This window comes from Mus musculus, chromosome 13, assembly GCF_000001635.26.
Source record: "Mus musculus strain C57BL/6J chromosome 13, GRCm38.p6 C57BL/6J".
Classification (NCBI taxonomy): domain Eukaryota; kingdom Metazoa; phylum Chordata; class Mammalia; order Rodentia; family Muridae; genus Mus; species Mus musculus.
Genome location: NC_000079.6, coordinates 65,061,152 through 65,086,979, shown reverse-complemented (window position 1 = coordinate 65,086,979; position 25,828 = coordinate 65,061,152). Strand labels below are relative to the sequence as shown.

At 37.8% G+C, this 25,828-nt stretch overlaps 1 protein-coding gene across 3 annotated transcripts in view; it reads left to right on the top strand.

Annotated features, from left to right (window-relative positions):
- Mfsd14b (major facilitator superfamily domain containing 14B) overlaps nt 1–21,950 on the top strand; it is a 47,970-nt gene extending 26,020 nt beyond the window's left edge. For 2 of the 3 annotated variants that reach the window (NM_001083901.1, NM_133680.3), the window contains 9 exons: nt 5,453–5,580; nt 8,512–8,626; nt 11,278–11,496; nt 11,881–11,994; nt 13,353–13,424; nt 14,863–14,975; nt 17,239–17,336; nt 18,975–19,117; nt 20,119–21,950. In NM_001083901.1, coding sequence (NP_001077370.1) covers nt 5,453–5,580; nt 8,512–8,626; nt 11,278–11,496; nt 11,881–11,994; nt 13,353–13,424; nt 14,863–14,975; nt 17,239–17,336; nt 18,975–19,117; nt 20,119–20,367 — 1,251 coding nt within the window. In that variant the 3' untranslated portion in view covers nt 20,368–21,950. The remainder of the gene's footprint in view (nt 1–5,452; nt 5,581–8,511; nt 8,627–11,277; nt 11,497–11,880; nt 11,995–13,352; nt 13,425–14,862; nt 14,976–17,238; nt 17,337–18,974; nt 19,118–20,118) is intronic. The other variant, XM_011244550.3, reaches the window with a different exon arrangement.
- The last annotated feature ends 3,878 nt before the right edge of the window (nt 21,951–25,828 follow it).

The following is a 25,828-nucleotide window of genomic DNA, read 5'->3' as shown; positions in this document are numbered from 1 at the left end:
TCCATTCCTGCACTTCTTGTAAGCGAGATAAAATTTTGGGTTGAAGGTTTTGTGGGTGGGTTGGTTGTTGTCCCTGTTACTCTACTGGGGTTCCTGCCTAGCTACAGGAGGTGGTCTCTTCAGGTTTCATATCCCCACTGCTGTGAATCTCAGCTATGGTCACTCACGTTGATTCTTGGGAGCCTCACCTATTAGATATTCCCCACATTGCCACCCCTTCCTAGTTTTCCACTCATTCTTATGGCCATCTGACCATCTGGCCTGTCTCTCCCCACAACTGATCCTTAATCTCCCCCCCCCCATTCCCCTACCCATCCCTTCTCCCACTCAGTTCTCTCCCTCCATCTGCCTCCTACCACTATTTTATTCCCCCTCCTAAGTGAAATTCAAGCATCCTCACTTGGGCCTTCCTTCTTTGGATTTGTGGCATGTAGTATGAGTATCCTTAATTTTATGGCCACTATCTATCCACTTAAAAGTGAGGACATACCATGCATGTCCTTTGGGGACTGTGTTAGCTTACTCTGGATGATATTCTTAAGTACTATTTGCCTGAAAAATTCTTGATGTCTTTGTTTTTAATAGCTGTTTAGTGTTCTATTGTGTAGCTGTATCAAATTTTCTTTATTCATTCTTCAGTTGAAAGACATCTAGATTGTTTCCAGTTTCTGGGTATTATGAATAAAGTTGAACAGGTATCCCTGTGGTATAATGGGACAACTTTTGGGTATATAGCCAGGAGTGGTACAGCTGGGTCTTTAGGTAGAACTATTCCAAGTTTTCTGAGAAATCACCAGATTGATTTTCAAAGAGATGGTTTGCACTCCCACAAGCAATGGAGGAGTGTTCCCCTTTCTCCTCATAGTCTCAAGCATGAACTCTCACTTGAGGTTTTGATCTTAGCCATTCTGTAAGATGGAATCTCAGAGTTGTTTTGATTTCCATTTCCCTGATGACTAAGGACTTTGAACATTTCTTTTTAACTGTTTCATGCCTATTCAAGATTCCTCTGTTGAGAATTCTCTGTTTAGCTCTGTACCCCATTTTGTAATTGGATTGTTTGGGTTGTTGTTGTCTAACTTCTTGAGTTATTTATAAATTTTGGATATTAGATGTAGGGTGAGTGAAGAACCTTTCCCAATCTGTAGGCTGCAGTTTTGCCCTAATGAGTGTTTTTTACCTTACTGAAGCTTTTCAGTTTCATGAGGTGCCATTTATCTATTGTTGATCATAGAGCCTGAGCCACTAGTGTTCTGTTCAGGAAGTTGTGCCCTATACCAATAAATTCAAGGCTATTGTCGCTTTTGGTTCTATTAGATTTAATGTATCCAGTTTTAAATTGAGTTCTTTGGTCCACTTGGACTTGAATTTTTAAAGGGTGGTAGATATGGAACTATTTGAATTCTTTTATATAGAGACATCCAGTTAGACCAACACCATTTGTTGGAAGATGCTTTCTTTTTTCTATTGTATGGTTTTGCCTTCTTTATCAAAAATCAAGTATCCATAGATGTGTGGGTTTATTTCAGGATCTTCAATTCGATTCTATGATCAATCTGTTTGTTCCTATACCAATACCATGCAGTTTTTATTACTATTGCTCTGTAGTATAGCTTGAAGTCAGGGGTGGTGATACCTACAAATGTTCTTTTATTGTTCAGGATTTTTTTTTTGCTTCTCTGGATTTTTTATTTTTCCATATGAAGTTGAAAAATTGTTCTTTTACTATCTATAAAAGTTGCGTTGGAATTTTGATGGGAATTACATTGAATCTGTAAATTGCTTTTGGTAAGATGGCCTTTTTCACTATGTTAATCTTACCAACCCACGAGCATGAGAGATCTTTCTATCTTCTGATATCCTTGGCTTCTTTCTTCAGCAACTTGAAATTCTTGTTATATAGGTTTTATACTTGCTTGGTTAGAGGTAATTACACCAAGGTATTTTATATTATGTGTGGCTATTGTAAAGGTTGTTGTTTCCCTAATTTCTTTCTCAGCCCATTTATCATCTGTATATACGAAGGGTACTGATTTCTCAGTTAATTTTGTATACAGCCACTTTGCTGAAGGTGTTTATCAGCTATAGTTCTTCTCTAGTAGAATTTTTGGGATTGCTTATGTATACTATCATCTGAAAATAGCGGTACTTTGACTCCTTCCTTTTCAATTTATATCACTTTGATCTCCTGTAGTTGTCTTATTGCTCTGGCTAGAACATCAAACACTATATTGAATAGATAGGGAGAGAGTGGACAGCTTTGTCTTGTCCCTGATTTTAGTGAAATTTCTTCAAGTTTCTCTCTATTTAATTTGATGTTGGCTATTGGCTTGCTTTATTTTGCTTCTATTATGTTTAGGTATGTGCCTTGTATCCTGATATCTCTAGTACTTTTAATATGAAGGTATGTTGAATTTTGTCAAAGGCTTTTTCATTATCTGATAAGGTGATCATGTGGTTTTTTTTCTTTCAGTTTGCTTATATGGTGGATTTCATTGATTGATTTTCATATATAGAACCATCCCTGTGTCACTGGGATGAAGCCTACTTGATTATGATGGAAGATGTTTTTGGTGTGTTCCTAGATTCAGTTTATGAGCATTTTATTGAGTATTATTGCATTGATATTCATAAGCAAAATTGGTCTGAAGTTCTCTTTCCATGATTTTAATAGAGAAATATATAGCCTTAGCAGTTAAGCCATGCAAATCATAAAAGAATAAATAAATACCCCGGTTACCATCAAGGACATGGTTGTTTTTATCACTTAATAAAATGAATGAATGAAGATGGTTTGAAAGGGAGGTATTAGGAATTACATCATAGTAACAAGAAATAATACTGTAATAAATATCTCTCTCTATTCCTCTCTCTCCTTGCCACACCATAAGTGCATAAGCTTTCTGGTGTTTCTGTTGTTGTTGTTGTAGACCAGCTTTAATCCATGGTGTTCTGATAAGATAAAAGGAGTTATTCAGTTTTCTCGTAGCTGTTGAGACTTGTCTTATGACTGGCTATATGGTCAGTTTTGGAGAAGGATCTGAGGTGCTGAGAAGAAGGTATATTCTTTTGTGTTTGGGTGGAATAGTCTATAGACAGGTCCATTTGATTCATAATGTGTGTTGTTAGTTTCATTATTTCTTGGTTTAGTTTTTGTCTGGATGACCTGTCCATTGGTGAGAGTTGGGTGGTGTTGAAGTCTCTCCCTCTTTTTTTTTTTTTTTTTTTTTTTTTTTTTTTTGGTTTTTCGAGACAGGGTTTCTCTGTGTAGCCCTGGCTGTCTTGGTACTTTGTAGACCAGGCTGTCCTCAAACTCAGAAATCCACCTGCCTCTGCCTCCCGAGTGCTGGGATTAAAGGCGTGTGTCACCATGCCTGGGTGAAGTCTCTCATTATTAAGGTATGGGGTTCAGTGTGTGATTTAAGCTTTAGCAGTGTTTCTTTTACAAATGTGGATACCCTTGTATTTGGGGCATTAATGTTCAGAATTGAGATATCATCTTGGTAGATTTTTTTCCTTTGAGTATGGAATGTCCTTCCCCAAATCTTTTGATTAATTTTGGTTGAAAGTCTATTTTATTAGGTATTAGAATGGCTATTCAATCCTGCTTCTTGGGTCTGTTTGCTTGGGAAACTTTTTTCCAGCCCTTTACTCTGTGGTAATGCCTATCTTTATTGCTGAGGTGTGTTTCTTGTATGCAGCATAATGATGGATCTTGTTTTTGCATCCATTCTGTTAGCCTGTGTGTTTTTATTGGGGAAATGAGTCCATTGATGTTGAGAGATATTAATGACCAGTGATTGTTACTTGTTATTTTGATGTTTTGGTGTTAATGGTGTTAGTTTGTGTGTGTGTGTGTGTGTGTGTGTGTGTGCTTTCCTTGTTTTTGCTGGTATGAAATTACTTATTTTCTATGTTTTCTTAGATGTAGTTATCCTCTTGAGTTAAAGTTTTCCTTCTAGTATTTTCTGTAGGGCTTGATTTGTGGATAGATATTGTTTAATTTCAATTTGTCTTGAAATACCTTGGTGATTGAGTTTAGGTTGGCATCTGTGCTTTTTTAGAGGTTGCAAGATATCTGTCAGACTCTTCTAGCTTTTAGAGTTTCTGTTGAAAAGTCATGTGCAATTCTAATAGGTCTGCCTTTGTATGTTACCTAACCCTTTCCCCTTGCTGCTATTAATATTCTTTCTTTGTTTCTTAGATTTTGTGTTTTGATTACTATGGGGTGGGAGGATTTTCTTTTCTGGTCTAGTATAATTTGTGTTGTCTAAGCTCCTTGTATGTTTATAGGCATCTCTTTCTTTAGATTGGGAAAGTTTTCTTCTATGATTTTGTCAAGAATATTTTCTGGGCCTTGGAGCTGGGGCTCTTCACCTTGTTCTATTCCTATTATTAGGTTAGGTCTTTTCAAGGATGCCATGTTTGTGTCAGGAATTTTTAGCTTTAACATTTTCTTTGACAGATCAATTTCTTTTGTTATATTTTGTATGCCTGAGACTCTCTCTTCTATCTCCTGTATTTGTTGATGCTGCTTGCATCTGTTGTTCCTGTTCCCTTCCTTAAGTTTCCCATCTCCAGGATTCCCTCAGTTTGTGTTTCCTTTATTGCTTCTACTTCTATTTCCATTTTCGGGTTTTAAACAGTTTTATTTATCGCCTTTACCTGTGTAGTTGTATTTTCCTGTATTTCTTTAGGTGATTTATTTCATCTTTAAAGTTCTCTACCCATTTGATTGTATTTTCCTGTATTTCTTTAAGAGGTTTATTGATTTTATCCTTAAAGGCCTCTATCATCTTTACAAGATTGGATTTAAGGTCATTTTCTTGTGCTTTGGTTGTGTTTGGATATCTAGGGCCTGCTGTAGTAGGGTTATCATATTGTCCTGGCTTTTGTTGATTGTGTTCTTTTGAGGGTCTTTTGCCATTTTGATGGCTTTAGTCCCTGGATGTTCTGGTTGTAGTAGGTATTGGGAAGCCACCTAACCTTGATGATCCTGGTTTGGCAAGCCTCTGATGGGTATCCTTGGGCTATATGGTTCCAGATCAGGTCGGGTCATAGTAAGGTGGTCTGAGAGGTAGTGGGAGAATGGGGGTTCAGCGAGGATAGCACATGGCTCAGGAAAGCTGGGGGGGTGCCCCAGAAGATTCTGGAGGCAAGGAAGATGAGTGCAGGAAGGGAATCTATCCTGTATGCTTCTGGACCAGCAGATGAAGGTAGGAGGAGAGGTGGTGGGATTGTCTAAAGTTGGATTCTTTTTCTTCCTCATTCAGTGTCACGTGTTACTTTTTTGAGAAGAGGAATTGAAGCCAATAGATTTAGAAAGAAAGGAAGGAAGGAAGGAAGGAAGGAAGGAAGGAAGGAAGGAAGGAAGGAAGGAAGGAAGAAAGTATTATAAGTAATAGAGGGCTCACATTTTAAATCTAACCTTTTGCTTCTGTTTATTCTCTAGGGCCTGCTCTCTTTTCTGAGTGCTCCGCTCATAGGCGCTCTCTCTGATGTTTGGGGCAGGAAGCCCTTTCTCCTTGGCACGGTCTTCTTTACCTGCTTCCCTATCCCACTAATGAGGATTAACCCATGGTAAGTTGCTGAGCCCTTCACTATCATACTGGTGTGTTTTGAGTCCTATGTAAATAAAATTATTTTGGCCACTGCTCCTAATCCAAATATTCAAAATGTGAAATGATCCCAATGTTTTTGAGCACTGATATAACACAATTATAAATAGGTCAAGTGTATATAAACTTTACCTCATCATAATGAACAAGTATTTAAAGAAATGAAAAAGTATTTCAAAAATTGTATAAAATGACTTAATCTATGTGTATAAGGGATATATAGGATATGAATAATTTCTATTTTATATTTGGGTCCTATGCTTATTCTAAAACATGATAGGAATTTAATCACTTTTTCTCCTTCAGTATAATGAATCCAGATAATTTAATTATCTTAGAGGAGTGAGGATTTTTCTCAAGTGTCTTTTTTTTCCCTTGTTTTAATTTTAATTTTCTTAGACGATGGAATAGTATCTTAGCCAGTATTTGAAAGAAGCCATCTAGGAAAGACTATGGCAAGCAAGTGAGTTTCCTTGAGATGGCCCAGTGTTTTGAATGGCTGCAGTGGGTGCGCTCTGGAGAGGCACAGCAGAGAATTCATTCCAGGATTGCTTCTCACTACTGATGTGCCTTTCCTGCCACTGTCATAGCCTAGTGATTCCTGGGCATTAGCCACCCTATTGGGCAAATTTCCTTCAGATCAACATAAAGATGAACTTGGATGAATTAATGCTGTTTAGATGAATTAATGACTTTATCAAATTCCTGATTTGATTCAAATAATTTTAAGAAGAAATATTTTTCTTTTCTTTTATTGGATATTTTCTTTATTTACATTTCAAATGTTATCCCCCTTTCCCAGTCCTACCCCCCCAACCCCACCAGAAATCCCCACCCCATTCCCCCTCCCTCTGCTTCTGTGAGGGTGTTCCACCCACCCACCAGCCCACTCTCGCCTTCCCGCCCTGGCATCCCCCTACACTGGGGCATAGAGCCTTCACAGGACCAAAGGCCTCTCTTCCCATTGATGTCTGACAAGGCCATCCTCTGCTACATATGCGGCCGGAGCCATGGGTCGCTCCATGTGTACTCTTTGGTTGGTGGTTTAGTCCCTGGGAGCTCTAGGGGGTCTGGTTGGTTGATATTGTTGTTCTTCCTATGGGATTGCAAACCCCTTTAGCTCCTTCTTTCTCTAGCTCCTCCATTGGGGACCTCGTGCTTAGTCCAATGGTTGGCTGTGAGCCTCTATTCATCAGGCTCTGGCAGAGCCTCTCAGGATATGACATAGCTATATCTGGCTCCTGTCAGCAAGTACTTGTTGGCATCAGCAATAGTGTCTGAGTTTGGTGTCTCTGTATGGGATGGATCCCCAGGTGGGACAGTCTCTTAATGGCCTTTCCAAGAAGAAAGTTTAAGGAGATGGTTTTAGTTGTTTTGTCTGAAAGATATAGTTAGAATCAAGAATAAAATATGTTCCCTCATAGAATAGTAAGTACAACCTCCATAATAAGAAATACAATGAGCTTTCATAAATTGCACCAAGAAGGAAAATAGTCTTGGGTCAGATTTGTGATCAAGTAAAAACATTCATTCTAGGTCAAATCCAAGGATGAAACCACAGATGTGCACTATGATAAAAAACAAGGCCACGTGAAACCGTTGCTTTGAACTTACAAAGAGCTTATAGAATGAAGTACTACTTTGAACTCATTGTCAATATCCTTCTGTAATTACTGCGTTGTATAACATTTTATCCATGATGTAATTTAATAAAGAACCTTTGTCTAAGAAAGTATAAAAAGGCCAGAGAGAAGAAATATAGTGTAGCATGTATGTGTGGCATTTGGGATTCTGCTCCATTTACCAAATGCATATATGTCTGTCTGTTTATATGTGTGTAAAGTATGTCTATATGTACGTATCTGTCTATATGTGTGTGAATGAATACATGTATATGTAGGTATATGTGTATGTGTATAAGTATGCATGTACACTTGTGAAATTGATGAAACAGATGGTCAGGCCCAGCTAGTATGTGTGTGTGTGTACATGCCTGACTTTTGTTCTTTATTTTTCTTTTTCTCCAAAAATGCCAAAAGTCATTTTTGGTCCCAGAACAGTAAGAGTTAAATTGCCAGAAGCTGTCAGCTTCTGGCCACCAGAACAGTAAGAAAGTTAAAACATGACCAGAAGTCATCATTCTAGCTAGGTCCCACCTCAGTACCTGAGTGCCAGGGCTGGCCTCCGGCAAGAATTCCCGGTGCTGAAATGCTCTACCTATGAGAAAATACATTGATATGTTTATCAGGAATTCTTGTTAATATTTGTAAATTTGTTGGCTACCATACTAATTTTATTTTCTACCACATAAGTTTTGCAAAATATTAACACATCATACCTTTCTAGTGAGAGATTTTAAAAAACAAATCCCATTTGCTAGCCTAAATTGTTCTACTCATGTTACTAGTCTTTTGTCTAGGTGTATTAATGTCATCTGAAAGTAATTTTACCTCATTCCTTCTAGTTTTATGTATGTATTCACTGCTTTTTAAAACTTTATTAGCTAATAAATTAAAACGATTATAGGTTGTTGGGTTTCTTTTGTAAAGACTTGCAGTTTTTCTTCATTAGACCTCAAGCTATTTTTTCTTTTCTTATTCTTTCCTTTTTATTTAAAACTTTTATCCTTCCTTCATTCTTATGCAAAAGATGCATTTTCCTCTTTTTTTTTTTGCTAACATGTATGCCTTTCAGTATTGTCAAGTTCTAGTTAATTTTATATTTGCCTTTAAGTATATATACAGATACCTGCGTTTATTTTCATTAGGATATAATATTTACATGGTTATCTTTTACTTTGATTATAAAGCTCTCTTGGATAATTCAAATAGTCTTTCAGTTGGTAGAAGATGATATCATTAATCATATTCTTTCTAAAACAATCTTTTTATAGGTGGTATTTTGGCATGATTTCTGTATCTGGAGTCTTCTCAGTCACTTTCTCTGTAATTTTTGCCTATGTAGCTGACTTCACTCAAGAGCATGAAAGAAGTACTGCTTATGGCTGGGTAAGATAGTAAGCTTTTTGTTTGTTTTGTTTTGAAACAAAAACTTACATAGGCCAAGTTGACCTCAAACTTAGAATCTTCCTCTTAAGGGCTGGTGTTATGGGTTTTTAGTAATTTACCTGTCGTAGAATTTTTTGTTTGAGGCCTGTCTCAAATTCAATAAATATCGTGAACTTCAGCTCCTCCTCCCTCTACTTTCAGAGTGCTAGGATTGCCGGCCACGATGCCCAGCTTGTAGACTTTCTAAAAACTAGAGTGATAATTATCATTTTACTAAAAACTGACTGGAAATTGAGGTTTAAAACAACATCAGAAACAGATTTGAGAAGTGTGAGGATCTCAGCAGTGAGTCCCAGGCGCTCATCTGAAACACAGCATTGTAGTGAGGAAAGGCTGGTCATTCAGCAGATAGTTGCTGACTATCGAAAGTTAGAGGAGACTTTTTTTTGATAATTTTACAGTCTCATTCTCTCAGTTGATATTAGACAATCTCATTCTCTCAACTATAATGATATTATAGTTACAAAAGGGAAGAACTATTAGAAAATGTAAGCAGGAGCTTATGTATGTATGTATGTATGTATGTATGTATGTATGTATGTATGTATGTATGTCAGAAGTGCAGAAGATCACATTCAAGGTGGGCTGTGTTAGCCATCAGAGCTGTGAAAATATGTTTTCTTTTCTGAAAATAGTGTAGCCAATTTAAGCTTATCCTTGACTACCTTAGAATTAAATGAGACTCATTTTATTTGGCTTTGACAAATACTGGGGGTGGGGGTTAACCCCTAATCTACACCATGAAAGGCACCATGAGAGGAAGGTGGACATTATGGATTTAGGTAATTTTAAACAAAAACATAAAGTAGCCTACTTGACAGTATCATCAGGTGCTATGAGATCTTTGGCTTCATGAAAACCTAAGCAATGTTGTTCCCATAACATTTGAGGATGCTACCCCATACTCGCACAATAATACTCTTAAGAGAGTATAGCACTGCTCCCACAACTACTTGCATGTCTTTGCAATTTGTGGTGCATTTATGTGCCTGCCTGGATTTTTTTCAAATAAACTGTTAGGATCTCTGTCATCATCCGATACTTGATAAATACTGAGTTTCTGGAATTAGTTTCCCAAACGAAAGTTCTCCACATCTTTATTCCCCATCCCAAACTACAGCCTTTAAACATTTTTAGCACAGAATACGTTTATATGTGTTATATTTTTGTATTCACTTGTGGAATAATAGATGATATAAGAATGCCATTGATTTATCAGGAATCATGGTCAGATACAGTGATTTCTGTTGTTTCTTTTTAAATAACACTGTTACTTATTCTCTTAAAATTCCATACATGTATTTAGTGTACCTTATATCCATCCCATAATCCATGTCTTACATTTTATTTCCTCTTTATTATTTTCTTTTCTTAACTCACTGGGTTCTTATGTGACTTATTTTATTCAAACAGACTCTTCTAGTTTTAATAACCTATCAGTATGCTTTTGATACTCTAATGTGTATATAATTTAGAGAATGAATTCACATTATATTTATAAATGGAGAACATGGGGGTGCAGTGTAATAAGGCCATGGCCTCTAACCAGAAGGCTTCAACCTTCCCAAAAATCTTTTCTATTCTCTTTTGTATGGGTTTTGGTATGGGGATGCTAATTAATGATCACACCCAGGATCCTGAGTATGCTAGTCAGTCTACTACTTAGCTATATATCCTCTCCCCTCCCCTCCCCTCCCCTCCCCTCCCCTCCCCTCCCCTCCCCTCCCCTCCCCTCCCCTCCCCTCCTTTTCCTTCTTTCAGTTGCAGCTTTTTCTCTTAAGAAAACCAGCTTATCCCCTACCCCTGCCCCCACTGTGGTAATGAAATAGCCATAAAGTCACAAATGGGTGTGTGGGAATGTATAGTGTTTTTGAATGAACCAGGTATAGGTGTTTCTTAGAAATTTGTAGATTTCATCATCAGCTCTTCAGTGATTTTGTTTTTTGAGATAGTCTTAACTCTCTAGCCCTAGAACTAGCCTTGAACTCAGATTATAGGAATAAACTACTATCACATGCTAGGCAAGTGCTGTGTTGTAGGAATTGTTTTCATACTCTTCTTTGCACATGTCTGTTTTCCAATTAAACAAACAAAAACAGTGAATGTTCTATGAGGAGAGTTTCTACAGTGTTAATTTATATCATATTTTGATCATTGCTCCCCAGCATATCTTCACTTAGTTAACAGTGTGTGAATACATTTTTAAGCAAAATTGCTTTTCTTCTTTTTAATTCTTAAAATTTATATGGAACATATTTGTTTTGCTGAAATTAGGAGAGGGGACTGGAGAGATGGCTTAGCAGTTAAAAGCAGTTAGTTGTTCTTATAGAGGATTCAGGTTTGATATAAACTGAAGCGTAATTTCAGTTCTTCTTCTGACCTCTGTGGGTAACGGGCATGTACATGGTGCTTACATAGACACTTATAAAATAAATCTTTAAAATAATAATAATAAGAAGAAAACAAAAAAACGAGAGTATAGCTGCAGCTATGCAGCTGTGTTACCTGCAGTGTGTGGGACTCCGGAAAGAGCATGCTCTCTCCACTGATGTTTTTGTCAGGATCCTAAATGATTGTACTTTTCCCCATAGGTCTCAGCCACCTTTGCAGCTAGTCTGGTTAGCAGCCCAGCCATTGGGACATACCTCTCTGCAAACTATGGAGACAGTCTTGTTGTGCTAGTAGCCACACTGGTGGCTCTCCTAGACATCTGCTTCATTTTGATAGCAGTTCCGGAATCTCTATCGGAGAAAATTAGACCTGCTTCCTGGGGAGCTCAGATCTCTTGGAAACAAGCGGACCCTTTTGCGGTAATTGTCTTCCTGGTTGCAGGCAGCTTGAATATCAACAGTTTATGAAGACTAGAGTGAATTTATGTATAATGAAAACTGTGGAAGAGGCAGAAAGGAAGGTCAGAATGTCAAGGTCATTCTCAGCTGCATATTGAGTTTGAGGCCAGCCTTGGCTCCATGAGACCCTGTGTCAGAAAAAGACAGAAAACCTTGTAGTTAAAATTATTTAGAAGAAGTTACTTTACAAATCAGAGAAAATCAGTTTTTCTTAGAGAGTTGTGTAGAATTTTTTTAATGGTCTGTTTATAGGATGTTCAGGATCTCTTAGAGAAGTTACATGAAAATAGTGAGTCACTATCAAAAGAGCACTGACATGTGTTTTTGCCCTGTGTTTATTCCCAGTCATTAAAGAAAGTTGGAAAAGATTCTACTGTCTTACTGATCTGCATCACAGTGTTTCTCTCATATCTTCCTGAAGCTGGGCAATATTCAAGCTTTTTTCTCTATCTCAGGCAGGTGAGTAGTAGGTCTCTAAAAGCCTTTCAACATGTAGAATATCCAAGATTGGGGTTTGTCTAAGATAAATTGAGGAAATAATTGTTTCTAGAGACTTTATAAGCAGGGACTTTGTATAGTCCAGTGATTTCAGTGATGGCCTCCCTCATAAGTGACTGGAACTACAGGCGTGCATAGCTTCTTGCTGAGGCAGGGGTGTTCTCAGAGCAGTCTACCTATCTTTGCCTTCCAAATGCTGGGATTAAAGTCATCCACCATCAAATCTAGCTCCGAGACCCTATTCTAAAATAGGGTTTAGATTGAACCAAATTAAGAAAATATACAGAGCTGTCATTATCTTTTCACCACAGGTACACAATTGGTACCAAAGTGGTTCATTTGGTACATTTTATGAGCCTGTATACTTTCATGCATTAGCACTGTTCAATCTATAGTTTGTGATAAGTTCACTGTTGCTTTTGCTTCCATGTTTTAGTGAGTAAAGCTGATAATAATAGGCTGTCTCCTCTTAAGCACTGAAATTATAGGCATGAACTACCCCACCAGTTAAGATTTTGTAATCGAATGTGATGAGACAGTAATGGAAAAGCCAGAGTTGTGGCTCTAGAATTTGTTGTCCAGTTGTGATTGGGAGGAAGATACTTAGTGATGAAGTAAAGCTGTATAAGGTTATTTTTAATGTATGTTCTTATATTTTATAGAATTTTAGTAGAAGACAAAGTAATATTTTTTAAAAGTATTAATTATTTCATGGTTACTGTTCTAATTGGAGGTTTAGAAGTCAATTGCCAGTCAGACTCAGCTGCTTACTTAGAAGTGTATGGGAGATTTTTAAAGCACAACCGTCTTAGGACCATCCCTCAGAGTTGGACGTAATTGGTCTTCAGTGTGTTCTGGCGTCTTATTGTATCTCTCCCTTTCCTTCCCTTCTGTTCTTTATTCTGTTGCCCACATAAATTTAAAACACACCCAGACTCAAGAGCCACCGACTTGACTGGTAGTCCAGTTCTGCTTTGGCAACATTAAAAGTTGAATTGCTTTCTTTTATACTTTTTTGTATGCTTTCATTGTCTCCAAACTGACATAGACTAATTAAGAGAAGAAATACTAAAACATGAGACATAATAACATTTTTTTTTAAAATTCACAATTCATGCCTACTAATTACAACTATTTTATGTCATATTTAAATATAAATTATAGGGTTTTTTTCAGCTTCTGTCTCTGTCCTAATTTCAGTTGTTGTGAACTTTCCTCAATTATTTTTCCTACCATTTCTTACTAATTATATCTCTAACACCTGTATTACAAAAGTATTTTTTTGTTGTTGTTGTTTTATTTTGCTTTTGTTTTTACAGGTTATAGGTTTTGGATCTGTGAAAATTGTAGCATTCATAGCTATGGTAGGAATTCTGTCCATTGTGGCTCAGGTGAGTGTTTCTTTATATGTGAGTTAAAGTGACAAAGATCTGTTGTTTTTTTTCCCCCTCAATCCTGATAGCCTCAGATCTCTAGTAAGTCAAGGGTACAAGTTTCTAAGAGTTCCTCCAAACTGTTGCCTCAGCTGTGATGTGTCTTGCTCGTGTAGAGAACCCCAGGGAATTCAGGTAGCTGGCAGGGACCCAGCTCCAAAAACTGGGTCATTCACAGACTATTCAGGTCCTTGGGATTCAGTAGACCTTCATACATACTTACAAACTTCCAGAACAGCTAGTTTAAGGGGGTGCTGAAATGATTCAGCAAGACATGCTTGTCACCAAGCAATGACCCGAGTTCAGTCTCCAGAATCTACATGGTAGAAGGAGAAAATTGTTTCTTGATGATTGTCCTCTGATCTTCATGTACTTGCTGGGACATGTATACAAACATGGAACAAATAAGTATAAAAACTATTTTAAAGGAAAAATAACCAGATACTGTAAAATTAACCAGAGGAATGTGTTTCAGTGTTTCCTTAATGGCAAAAAATTAGGTAGAAAGAAAGGTTTTACAGATCCTGCTATCTCCAGGACTGAACAGATAAGAATCAATACATTACAACATATGCAGTAAACACTTTCCAACCTATTACAGTTGTCAGTCCAGAAAGGCAAGGGTATATGTTGTTGTCTTTCAGGAGCATTCAGTGCAGCTTTTGTGGATTGCCTAGAGGCTTGTTCCCTTGAAATGGTATCTAGGCCAAGCTTCATGTTCTTCTGTGATTAACTCTCTGCAGAGGAAATGAGCAGTCTGGGAAACTAACTTGTCCTACCAAATGAAAGAATGACAAGGCTCTTGGGAATGCATGCGAGCAAAGGCTGTTCCTTGCTGTTTTTGTTTTGGCTGTATCAACAAATTCAGATTATGCTAAACATCCAAGTTTATTGTGATTTTTTTTGTTTTTTACATTAACCTTAGCTGTTTGTCCTTGGGTGTCTTTATCTTTATTTTCATACTGTCTCTACCAGTTGTATTTAACAGAATATATATTTATTAAAGCTCATATCATTGGTAATTTTGTGAAATTGTTAACTGCTGAACAATAAGTGCTGTTGACATTCTCCAAAGAAGACTAAGCTGTAGTCTTCTTGGTCGTGGTAACTGGAGTGCAGCTGTGTTAACCGTGGGAGAGGTACCAGCAGAGAACCAGCTAGATGGCTTCTCTGGAAGATCGAAAGCTTTAAACCCTGGCCAGCACTGGAGCTCCCGAAACTCTGTTTCCACAGAGTTATCACTACTGCCTGGCCTTAGGGATCATAGACTGTCAGTGTCCTCTTAAAGGTCCAGTGAGTGGACTTTACTAAAAGAGCTTATGCTCTGAGTTTGAGTTTGTGATCAAATTCTTGTGTGCTCATGTGGCGTCTCAGAGTTGTCTTCTTTCCTTTGCAGACAGTCTTCCTTAGCAAATTGATGAGATCACTAGGGAATAAGAACACTGTTCTCCTTGGTTTGGGTTTTCAGATGCTCCAGCTTGCCTGGTATGGTTTTGGATCTCAGGCCTGGTAAGCCTCTCCTCATTCACATATTATCAAAACAAACAAAAAGACCCAATTAACAGATGTGATGAGCCTTAGAGGATCAAAAACCATTTAACTATGTTTAAAGAGGAGTTATTTCATTAGTTTGGTGTATTCAACATTTTACCCCTGGGCAAGAGTGGAACTAGATGATTTAATATGACCTGAAGACTTTTACTAAGTCTGGAGTCATTGCTTAATTGAATGTGTGTTGTCATCTACCAACCCTCTAATAAAGTTATCATGAGCTCATGAGCTCTTTCTCTCTTCTGTGTCCTCTCCCTCTCCCCCCGCCCCTCTCTTTTGGGGTAAATGGGTTTGTGTTTGGTTTTTGAAACAGTCGTGTATTGTAGCTCAGGCTGGTCTCAAACCTGTAGCAATTCTGCCTAGGCCTCCTGAATGCTGGTATTATAGGTATGAGTGCTTTGTGCCCACTTTCTCTTTTAACTGTTTGAGAATATCATATATGTATATATGTTTTGATATATTCTCTATTCCCTCCATTCTAATTTTTCCCTTACTTCATGTGATCTTTTGCTTTTAAACTCACTATGACCACTTGGTACTATTTCTGTGTGTAGACGTATAGGACATCTACTGGAACATGAGTAGCTTCTCAGGGTCTGCATCTTTAAAGAAAATGGACATTCCCCACCCCTTTCCCCAGAAGCTATCAGTTGTCAGTTAGCTCTTCTGATTGGCATGAGACTTCATGAGCTCCTCCATCCATGCTAGTATTTTGGCTGGCCAGATCTTGTGCAGGTCTTGCTGTGAGTTCACATGTGCAACAGTGCTGTCATGTCTGGTAAATACTGTTTTACTGCACTACCTCCAACTCTTTAAATGTTTTCAGATTTTAACCCCTCTTTTCGGATGCTCCCTAAGCCTTGTAGGAAGGAGGCATGATATAACTGTCTGGTGTAAACGTGAGCCCTGAAGTCTTATCCTCTGTACTTCTACTTTTTAAACATATTTACACAGTTTCAGGATATGAGGTATGACCAAAACAAAAAGACATTGAGTAACAACTGATTATAGATGCTTTGCTGGTATACTTAACTTAGTAATATAACTATCATAAAATAAATCAGTGATTAACACGAATGCCTTCTCCAAAGTCATGTGAGTATCCTAAGTTAGTTTTAAGTATTCATATTTTAGCTTCCTATAAATGAAAAGAATGATCAAATTAAGGCCTATTAATTAAAAAGAACAATACTGAGTTCCATTTTATTTTTTTTTTGGTATGGCAAGTGTCCTTATGCACCTGATTGCTAGATACTGCAGAGTCTTAGTCTCCATATTAGACATGAATTGGTTCTTTGCATTCATAAGTGGAACTATTAGAAATGTTTTTATCAATAGAGATTAGCTGGGAAGAAGATATATGAAATGCTGAATTTCATTTGCACCATTTATTCTGTATTACATTTTGCCTAAGATTGCCTTGGCTGGTCCTCCTCCTCCTCCTCCTCTTCTTCCTGTCCCTTCTCCTCCTCCTCCTCTTCTTTTTTTTTTTTGGTGTGTGTGGGGGTGTCCTGTGATCTCTAGTTCAGTTATCTAGATAGCCAAAACACTTTAAGTGTTAAAAAGACTTTATGATAATGAGATGTTTCAATTTCAGCAAAGACTTCCCAAGGAAGTATATAGTTCAGTGGGGCATAAGAGCCTTGAATCTTAATTCTCATATATTGTATGACTCACATTAACATTTTCCTTCAACTGAGGAAAGCACTAAGAGCTGAAGTAAACAGTCTTCATTTATTTGGTAGCAGACAGTGGTATTGAGGCTGACAGACCGCATAGCCCACCCACGGGTAGTTGTGAAAGACAGGAAGTCAATGGGTGTGTGTATGTGAGGGAGGTGGATAGAGATGTGGTGTTTATTTAAAACAAATAAAGAAAACAGACATCCTTTTAAGAACTTGATTGAGCCTATACTTGAAAATGGCAGTAGGGTAACTGATCATAGGGTAATCCCTATGATCAGTTTTCATAGTATGGATTCTTTCACACAGAGACTTACTTTGTAGCCTACACTGGCCTTGAACTCAGGCTACTTCTACCTGGACCTTTTGGATTTGAGATTACTAGGATTACTGAAAACGCCATGCTTTGCCCAGGAAATCCATCTTTAAAGAGGGAAAAATAAATCATGGAAATGAAGAAACTACAAAGCATTTGTACTATTACCATATTGACTAAAAGCATCTTAAAGCCTGACTGAAGCTTCCCTTAATCCTTTCAGGATGATGTGGGCAGCAGGAACTGTGGCTGCCATGTCCAGCATTACATTCCCAGCAGTCAGTGCCCTCATCTCTCGGAATGCAGAGTCAGATCAGCAAGGTGAGATTTGTACTCCTTGCATTTTTTGCCTTCATCTGGAACCTCTCTGTCCTGAAGTTTGAAATCCTGTATGCTCCACAGCAATAGCAGTTGACAACAGCGGCCCCTGTCATAGGAGTATACCTGCTTATTTTGTCAGTATAGAAGTTCTGATTTCCTCCTTGCTCACACTCACACTTAAGCAATCCAGACTCAGCAGTCAGGTTATTATATTAGTAAGAGTTAGAAATGGCAAAAATCAATTTCTAATCTCAGTTCTGATTTTATATTGCCATCAGGATTAACCAGTTTATAATTGTATTTCAGCAGATTTCTGTGAATAGCAAATTGGTAATGGAATAGCCACTAAAGTTAAGTTGAAATAATTCAGAGTCTTAGAAGCTTAATTTAAGAAATGGATCTTTGAAAGGATGAAGAAAAATTTGTTTGGTTGTTAGTAATTGGATATAAGGGGAGATGAAATAAGTTAGAACTGCTGTGTGGAAAATAGACTTTATTTCTTCTTCCTCTGCCTGTTTCCTTGTTTAGCAAATTCTGATGCCAAAATTAACCCCCCTTTCTCCATCTTCTAATGATCCACCTTACTGTAATCAGGAAGTAGGAGATTTTATTTCATTTTTTTATTTCATTGTAAATATTCATTGTAATATTTATTTGTGTTACAAGAAAATAGAGAATTTTAGAGGACTTATAAAATGTTATGTGTGTGTGCATGCATATATGTATATGTATGATATAACACATATAAACATAGTAGTTTGATTTTGTTTCATGCCAGTATCAAACTCAGTGCCTAGAATATACTAGGCTACACCTCTGTCCCTAAAAGGAAAAATTTTAAACTCTTAAGAGGACTTTTAAATTTTTCAACAAAAATTAAAATTTAAGAGATAGTTTATTCATTATATTGCACCTATTTTTTCCACATAATGAATTTGCTCTTATATGTATCCATTCTTAGATTCATGGACTTTAAGCGACACCCTTTGTGTGTCACCATTAACTGCAGTAGCTCATGTGGGTATGAATACTATTAAACTTGACTGTTTGTGACTTACAGAAGTATCCATTTCATATTCATATTAGTGTTTTGCTTATCATATTAGAAAGTAGAGATATCTAGAAATTGGTGCTTCCAGAATTTTTGAGTGGAAGTCTGCATGAGATGGAAGGTTGCAGATGACAACCCACAGACAGGAGGAACCTGTTTATATTCTAAACTGTCTGAGGAGAGGACATATTTATTATTGTACAAGAACAATTAAATGGGACAAGGAAGTCTTAATCCATAGAAAAAATGAAATTACTTCATAAAGGAAATGGTAGTTTTGTATTTTATTATTTTCCATTAAATGGTAGATTGAGTCCAAAAGGATCAGAAACTGAGTTTAGTTTTTCTCCTTGTAAACCTATTCAATAGATATAGTATATCCAAAGAAACCCATTTGTTTAATGAATGAAAATATCATGATGAAACCTAATGACTGTAATAGGTGCTATAAGATAATTAGCCTAAGCTATGATGACTCGGTCCAGTCAAATATGTGTGTCATAGTATGATAGAGAGTGCTAGAGGAGCTCTATAGGTTGAAGCACTTTTCTAAGAAGACTGACTTCCCTCTCATTGTTGCGGTTTAGGGGTTGCCCAGGGGATCGTAACTGGAATACGAGGGCTGTGCAATGGCCTAGGGCCAGCATTATATGGCTTCATATTCTACATGTTCCATGTTGAACTGAGTGAGTTGGGCCCAAAATTGAATTCTGATGATGATCCCTTACAGGTAACTGTATAATAATCGTTGTGTTTGATTATTGTATGATCTTGTAGCTTTAAATTTCTATTTGTTTATTATCAAATTGTATTTGATAGTAGCAAAGTCTGTGTTCATTACTTGGAGTCAGAAAGAGTTCATAACAGGGATTTGTTGTCTTATATGGAAAATATGTATCTGTTCTTTATATTCTTTTTTCACCTATATAGTCACTATGAACAGTATGCTATAAGCTGGCTAGATTCAATCTAAAAAGAAATTACCTAAAAATGTAACTAAAGGGACTTGAAATGTAGCTCAGTTGGTAGGTGTGTGCCTAAAATGTACAAAACTCAAAAGTGTGATAGTGCATGCTTATAATTCTGGCACTCAGAAGGTAAAGGCCAGAGATTTTAAGTTCACAGTTGGTTAGTATGAGGCCTGCCTGGGATACAAAAGAGCCTGTCTTTAAAAAAAAAAAAAAAAGAAAAACTTACCAAAAATGAGATAATGTACTTTCATTTTTAAAAAGAGAAACATAGAAACATTTAATATAGTTCTTTATAAGTGTGAAATTATTAATGTTCTATTTAGAAATGCATGATCTGAGGTCGTAAGACGAGACTACAGAAAGAAAATTGCTGGTTTTCGACATTATTGGTTAGGTTCTATTAACTAGAAATGGCATAAAAAGCAATAAGTTACCCGGTATTATTTTCCAAACACTAAACTGTATTAGAATTTGCCTTGATTGATGAAATATACAGGCTTATGAGAAAACCATTAACTATAAAGTGACTTTTTAAAAAAAATCATTCAAAACTAGTTTAGAGTGTAAGAAAAGAGCCTAACCATGAAGGGTATGGGAATGCATGCTTCTAATCCTAGCATTTGGGGAGATATTGGCAGAAGGGTTGTGATGTTAAGGCCACTCTAAATAGCTCAAGATGTCTTAAAACAAAACAAATGTCTTAAAACAAAACAAAAAAACTTAACTAAACTTCGTCTTCATTTGTTTTTTTATCCATCAGGGAGCTTTCATCCCAGGCCCACCATTTTTATTTGGAGCATGTATAGTTCTTATGTCTTTTTTGGTTGCCTTATTCATCCCTGAATACCGTAAAACCAGTGGAGTTCAAAAACATAACAACAGCACCAGTGGCAGCCTAAGCACACCCCCTGAACGGGGCAGTGATGAGGACATTGAGCCATTACTACAAGACAGCAGCATCTGGGAGCTTTCCTTTGAAGAGCCTGGAAATCAGTGCACTGAGCTATAACCCAGTAGTAATGGAGATTCTGCAGACACCATCTCTGAGAGCCATAGAGGAAGCTGCACCACGTGGAGACTTCATGGTGCTGGAGGGGCGATGCTAGCAGCATCCTTTGGGCCACGTTTAATAAGTTATTCTTCCCATACCTCTGCCCTTCACTCTTCTGTCTCTCTCTGTTCTTTTATTCCCATTCTTTTTTTTTTCTTTCTTTCTTTTTTTATATATATATTCTAGGAAAGATTGAAAATTCTTCAAGATTATTTAGAATCTAGACTTTAAAACTTTAATAGAAAAATCATGTTGGTGGTAGGAAAGGTGGTCGGTCTTTCCCTTCAGTAACTAGAATAAGAGTGACAGATATTTTTCTGTCTTTTTTGGTAGAAGATTGGGACAGTAGTGTTAACTGCCTCCTTTCATTGTCTTTTTGTGAATCATTCCCTCTTAGTCTATAAATGTTGATGAGTTGATAAGAATCACATGGTATCAGGGATCTACTGAATTTGTCCAGAGGTTAGATGAAAACCAGTTTTGCTTTCCCTTTGTTTTCTCTACTTCTTAAGCTTCTCAAAAATGAACATTATTAATATTGATCAGTGCTCACATTTATCAGATAAAGGAAATCTTTCTTAGAAAATTTAAGTTATGTTGAACAAGCAGCTCAGATTCTTAAACTTTGTGTCCTGATTGAGGTTAGCCTTGGCAACATACTAAGAGCCTAAGCATATCTCAAGGCAAAACAACCAACCATGAAGCTTTCTAGTGGCAACAAGGAAATCAGAGAATACTTCAGGAAAAGTTTTCTGTTTATTATTTTGTTTTAAAATTTTAAATATTCCTAAAAGGGGAGAGAGTAAGATAGCAGTGTTTATTTTTAAGTTCATACTCACATGTTACTGTATGCTCTTCCCCGTGTCTCTTTGTCCTACTTCTGTTTCTGTACCATATTCCTGCCTTAACTGTTAATGTAGAATGTGTTTGTTTTTGACTAATCTGTATCTTGGTATGTTTTTCCGAATCCCATAGGAATGCGCACATCAAATTCCTTTCTAAAATATGAGGGTTAGTGGAGCTCAGTTTCATGATAAGTGTCTTGCTAATTTTTGAGGTGTTTTATGGACAAAGAAAACTACAGATTTTATATTTTGCTGCATAGTAAATGGACTATTAATTTGGGTCTATCTTCAACAAAGTACTCCTTTGAAAGTTTTATAGGTATGAAAACATGTAGATATTTGTAAGGATTTTAATTTTTTTTGATGGGGTGCTGTGTAAATCTTGTATTTATAAATAATGAAGGTATTGACAGAAAATATATACAACTTTTATAAGGGATCATATATTGACTGAATACATTTAAAGGAAAATATATTTTGAAGCCTGTTCTGCCATGAACAGATATAACATATCTTTTTACTATGCTGTTGGTTTTTAGGTTAAGCTTCCTAATGCATAATAAATTTTCAATGGATACTTATATGGCTTAAAAACAATTTCTGTCATTGCTCTTTTGGGTTCTTTTGGGGGGGGTGGCTATCCACACAACTGAGTTAGTAATCTTTCAACTAATTAAAAAATGGTTTTAAAAAATGATTTTAAGTTTCTTGAAAATCACCTTTTAAACATAAGTCATATTTATAGAAACTTAAACAATGCTGCTATGGATGTAGAAATATCTCTTGTTCCTAATAGCTAGATGGTACAAAAAAACAAAACAAAAACCAGAATCTGGAAAAATTACTTGCTGCTCTTGATGAGGAAAGAATTCAATTCCCAGCATCCAGCATTCACATTGGAAGGATCACAACTGCTGCAACTCCAGCTTCAGGAAATGGATACCATCTGGCTGTGCTTATTTGCACAAATCTACACTCAGACACTCCTACTGTTGGACTATATCCATTTATTGTGGCCTGCTAGACACCCCCCCCCAGCCCTATATAAACTTCTATATGTTAAGACCTTCTGAAGACTTCTACCCAAGGCCATTATAACAGATATACTGCTACATGCCACACCCTGCTGGATACATAGTCAGGATTTCTATTGCTGCAATGAAACACCATGACCAAAACGCAAGTTGGGGAGGAAAGGGTTTATTTGGCTTACAGTTCTACATCACTGGTTTTTATTAAAGGAAGTCAGGACAGCAATTCAAACAGGGCAGGAACCTAGAGGTAGGATTTGATGCAAAAGCCATGGAGGGGTGCTGCTTACTGGCTTCTCATGGCTTGCTCAGCTTGCTTTCCTACAGCCCAGGAATGGCACCAACTACAATGGGTTTGGCCTTCCCCTATCAATCACTAATTAAGAGAAAGCTTGCCTATAGTTCCATCTTATGGAGGCAATTTCTCAGTTGAGGTTCCCTCCTCTCAGGTGACTTTACATAAAAATACATTACTATTACTGTTAAACCACCTTTCCTTTCTCATTCGTCCCCAAGATCTCACATTAAGAATATAACTTTAAAACTTTACAGATTTAAACACAATAAAAGTTCAGTCACAATCAACCCAAAACCAAATTCCAAATACATAAATAACACAATGTTTGGGATTCATCTATGGCCTTCTGGGGCTTGAGTCACTTCACCTTTGTAGCACATACAGCTTGTCTTCTAAGCTCTAGTTAGCTCCACTTCTCTGCTGCTGCTGTTTTTGGTGGTCATCTCATGTGACTACTATCTTCAAGATAATGGGATTTTCTGCTGTATTTGGGCAGCAGGAGTCCATCAGGGCCTTTTAGCTAGCAATATATATGGGGCATGTGCTAGAGGACACCAGAACCTGATAACCTAGAGATTTTTATGTCCCAAGAAGGATGGTGTCCAATAGAAGTTGATACCTCAAGTATATGTGGAGTGGGAGTGTCCTGCAAGGGCTGATACCTAAAAGTTGTATGTTATGGAAACACCTTCTACTATCACTGCTTCATATACACTACTGATTTTCATTCTATGTGGAATCCCCTATAAATTTGGCACCCCATATAAATGTGTAAGTATTAAGCCTTAACTGAGCAACTCACCACTGTAGCTGCACCACGTACACTTTGGATATCAGACCCTAATGGACAACCTTACACACATATACCCCAACTGAAATATACTGCTAGTTGTCAGGTTCTTGCTGAACACTGTCCTTTAGCAAAGCCACATACACTAGGCTCAGACCCTTCTGAACCTACCTGCCACTTCATATACACGACAAGGTCCTCTTGGCCACCACTCCACCATTACAGCTCAAATATACTGCTAGAAATCAGGCTCTGCTGCATATCCAGTAAACCTCTGAAGCCCCATGTACAAGTACTGTTTCAAGTCCAAAAGGATCCCCTCCCAATACATACTGACCCACATAAAGTGCTAAGTATCAGGCCTGGACAACCTCACTCCCATTGCTGCTAAGCATACTCTGCTATTCATCAGATTGTGGAACATTCTCCACAACTCACTACCTACACTGCAAATCCCACAAAGAAAGCTTTGTATAAGGTCCAGCTGGGTACCCTCAACCCTACCATCACTTCACATATTCCTGAGTATCAGCTGAATGTACTCCATCTGTCCACATAAAGTGTTAATTAAGTATTCGGTCATGATAGACATACTTCACCTGTTGCTGACCAACATACACTGATAATTTAAAGTCCATGCCAGATACTTTCGTGTCACCATCTCATAAATGTTTGGGTGTCAAGCCCAACTAGATAATAACTACATTGTAGTAACTCACATACAATGCTACATATCAGACCTTACTGTATACCAACCAACAGGCACTGCTTCACTATACTACTAAGGGGCAGGGTGTGCAGGGGGATGAAGTGGGGTTCAAGCAAGTCCTAATAGAAAACGGTGTATGTGAGATGTCCTTGAGGGCTTAATAATGTAGAAGCTTATATGTGGAAGTGACAGGTTATCTTGGTGGCAGGAGGAAGTGTCTAGCTTGGCCTAATAACTAACACCTTATGTGGGTGTGTAGCCGCCAGCGGCCATGGGTTACTGGGTTCCTGACAGAAAAGCTGGGGATGGATGGGAAGAATGGCGAGAGAAATAACGAACCAAGACAAAGTTCTCTGATCAAGGGTCAATCTTTAATTGTAGGGTCTTGAATTAAAAGGGGGGGGGGACCCATCCCCCACTTTGCCAGGATCTTGTTGCTTTGTCAGGATCTCATGAGGAAAGCAAGCTCAGCTGCTCAGCAGGTGGCTTCTTGCAGGAAGCTGCAGATGTGGCACACAATAGACTTTACCTAGGTCAGAAGATTCTACCCTGAGTGGGCTAGCTAACTGGCAGAAACAGGTCTGATTCAGCCCACTCAAGGCTGTGGGGAAGAGCACGTGGGTGGGTTACCACCACCCAACTCACATTCCTAGGGATTAGGCCATGTAACTTCCTACCATACAGCAGCCTCTATTAAGTATCAAGCCTTGCTAGACTCCCAGGTAGAATCACACATACTGTTAGGGATTAGGCCCTGATTGTATCTGACCACCCATTGTGTGTGCCAGAGCGCGAGCACACACACACACACACTTCTAGAAATCCAGCCTTGCTGAACTTTGAACCAGCATCTTCCAGCTATACACTTAGGACTTCAACTACAGACTACAACCACCCAACTTACACTCCTAGAGAAACTGTATTGAAGTGTCTCATTAGGAAAGTTGAGAATCGTTGTGCTAGACCCCTCCCCTTTCTCCATATAAAGTGCTAAGAATCTGGCTCTGCTGGACACAAGTTTCCCTTTCCCCTGCTATACCATTCCACATACACTTCTAGGGACATGTTGGACATGCTCCTGCTACTCCCTTGCTTCTAGGTATCTGGCCTTCTATCCAGCCTCCTAGGCTGTTGTCCCCCACACAATAGCTATCAGAACTTACTGGGTATTCTACCTCTACAACCAACTCTTCTGCAGTGATAGTTACCAAGTTCCATTCTCTTGTTACACACACACTAGTGCACATCAGCTCCAGCTAGATACCTCCACTTCATCTCACATTTTGTGTGCAGTGAGAGTACACACAAAACATCCAAGACTGCAATTTATCAAGCCTCACTGAACATCCCCCTCCCATTGTCACATATAAGAGTATAAATATCAGATAGTTCCATGCACTGCCAGCTATTAGGGTCCTTTGAACATCCATTCCATATAAAATTCTAGATATCAAATCATGACAAACAACACTTGCCCTATTGTGAAGAATCAGGCTCTTCTGGACACCGTCCCTGTTACTTCCCCCCAAACACTACTATTAATTATGTCCTACTATCCCTCCGCCCCACATGAACTAGATTTCAGACTTTGTTAGACATCCCTCCACACTGATGCCCACACACAGTAGTGCTAGTTATCAGGCCCTACTTCATACCTCCTGCCCTATATATATTGCTAAAACTTTCCCTATCTCCAAATACAGTGCTAGTATCAGGCTGCTTTGGTTATGCACTTCCATCCCTATC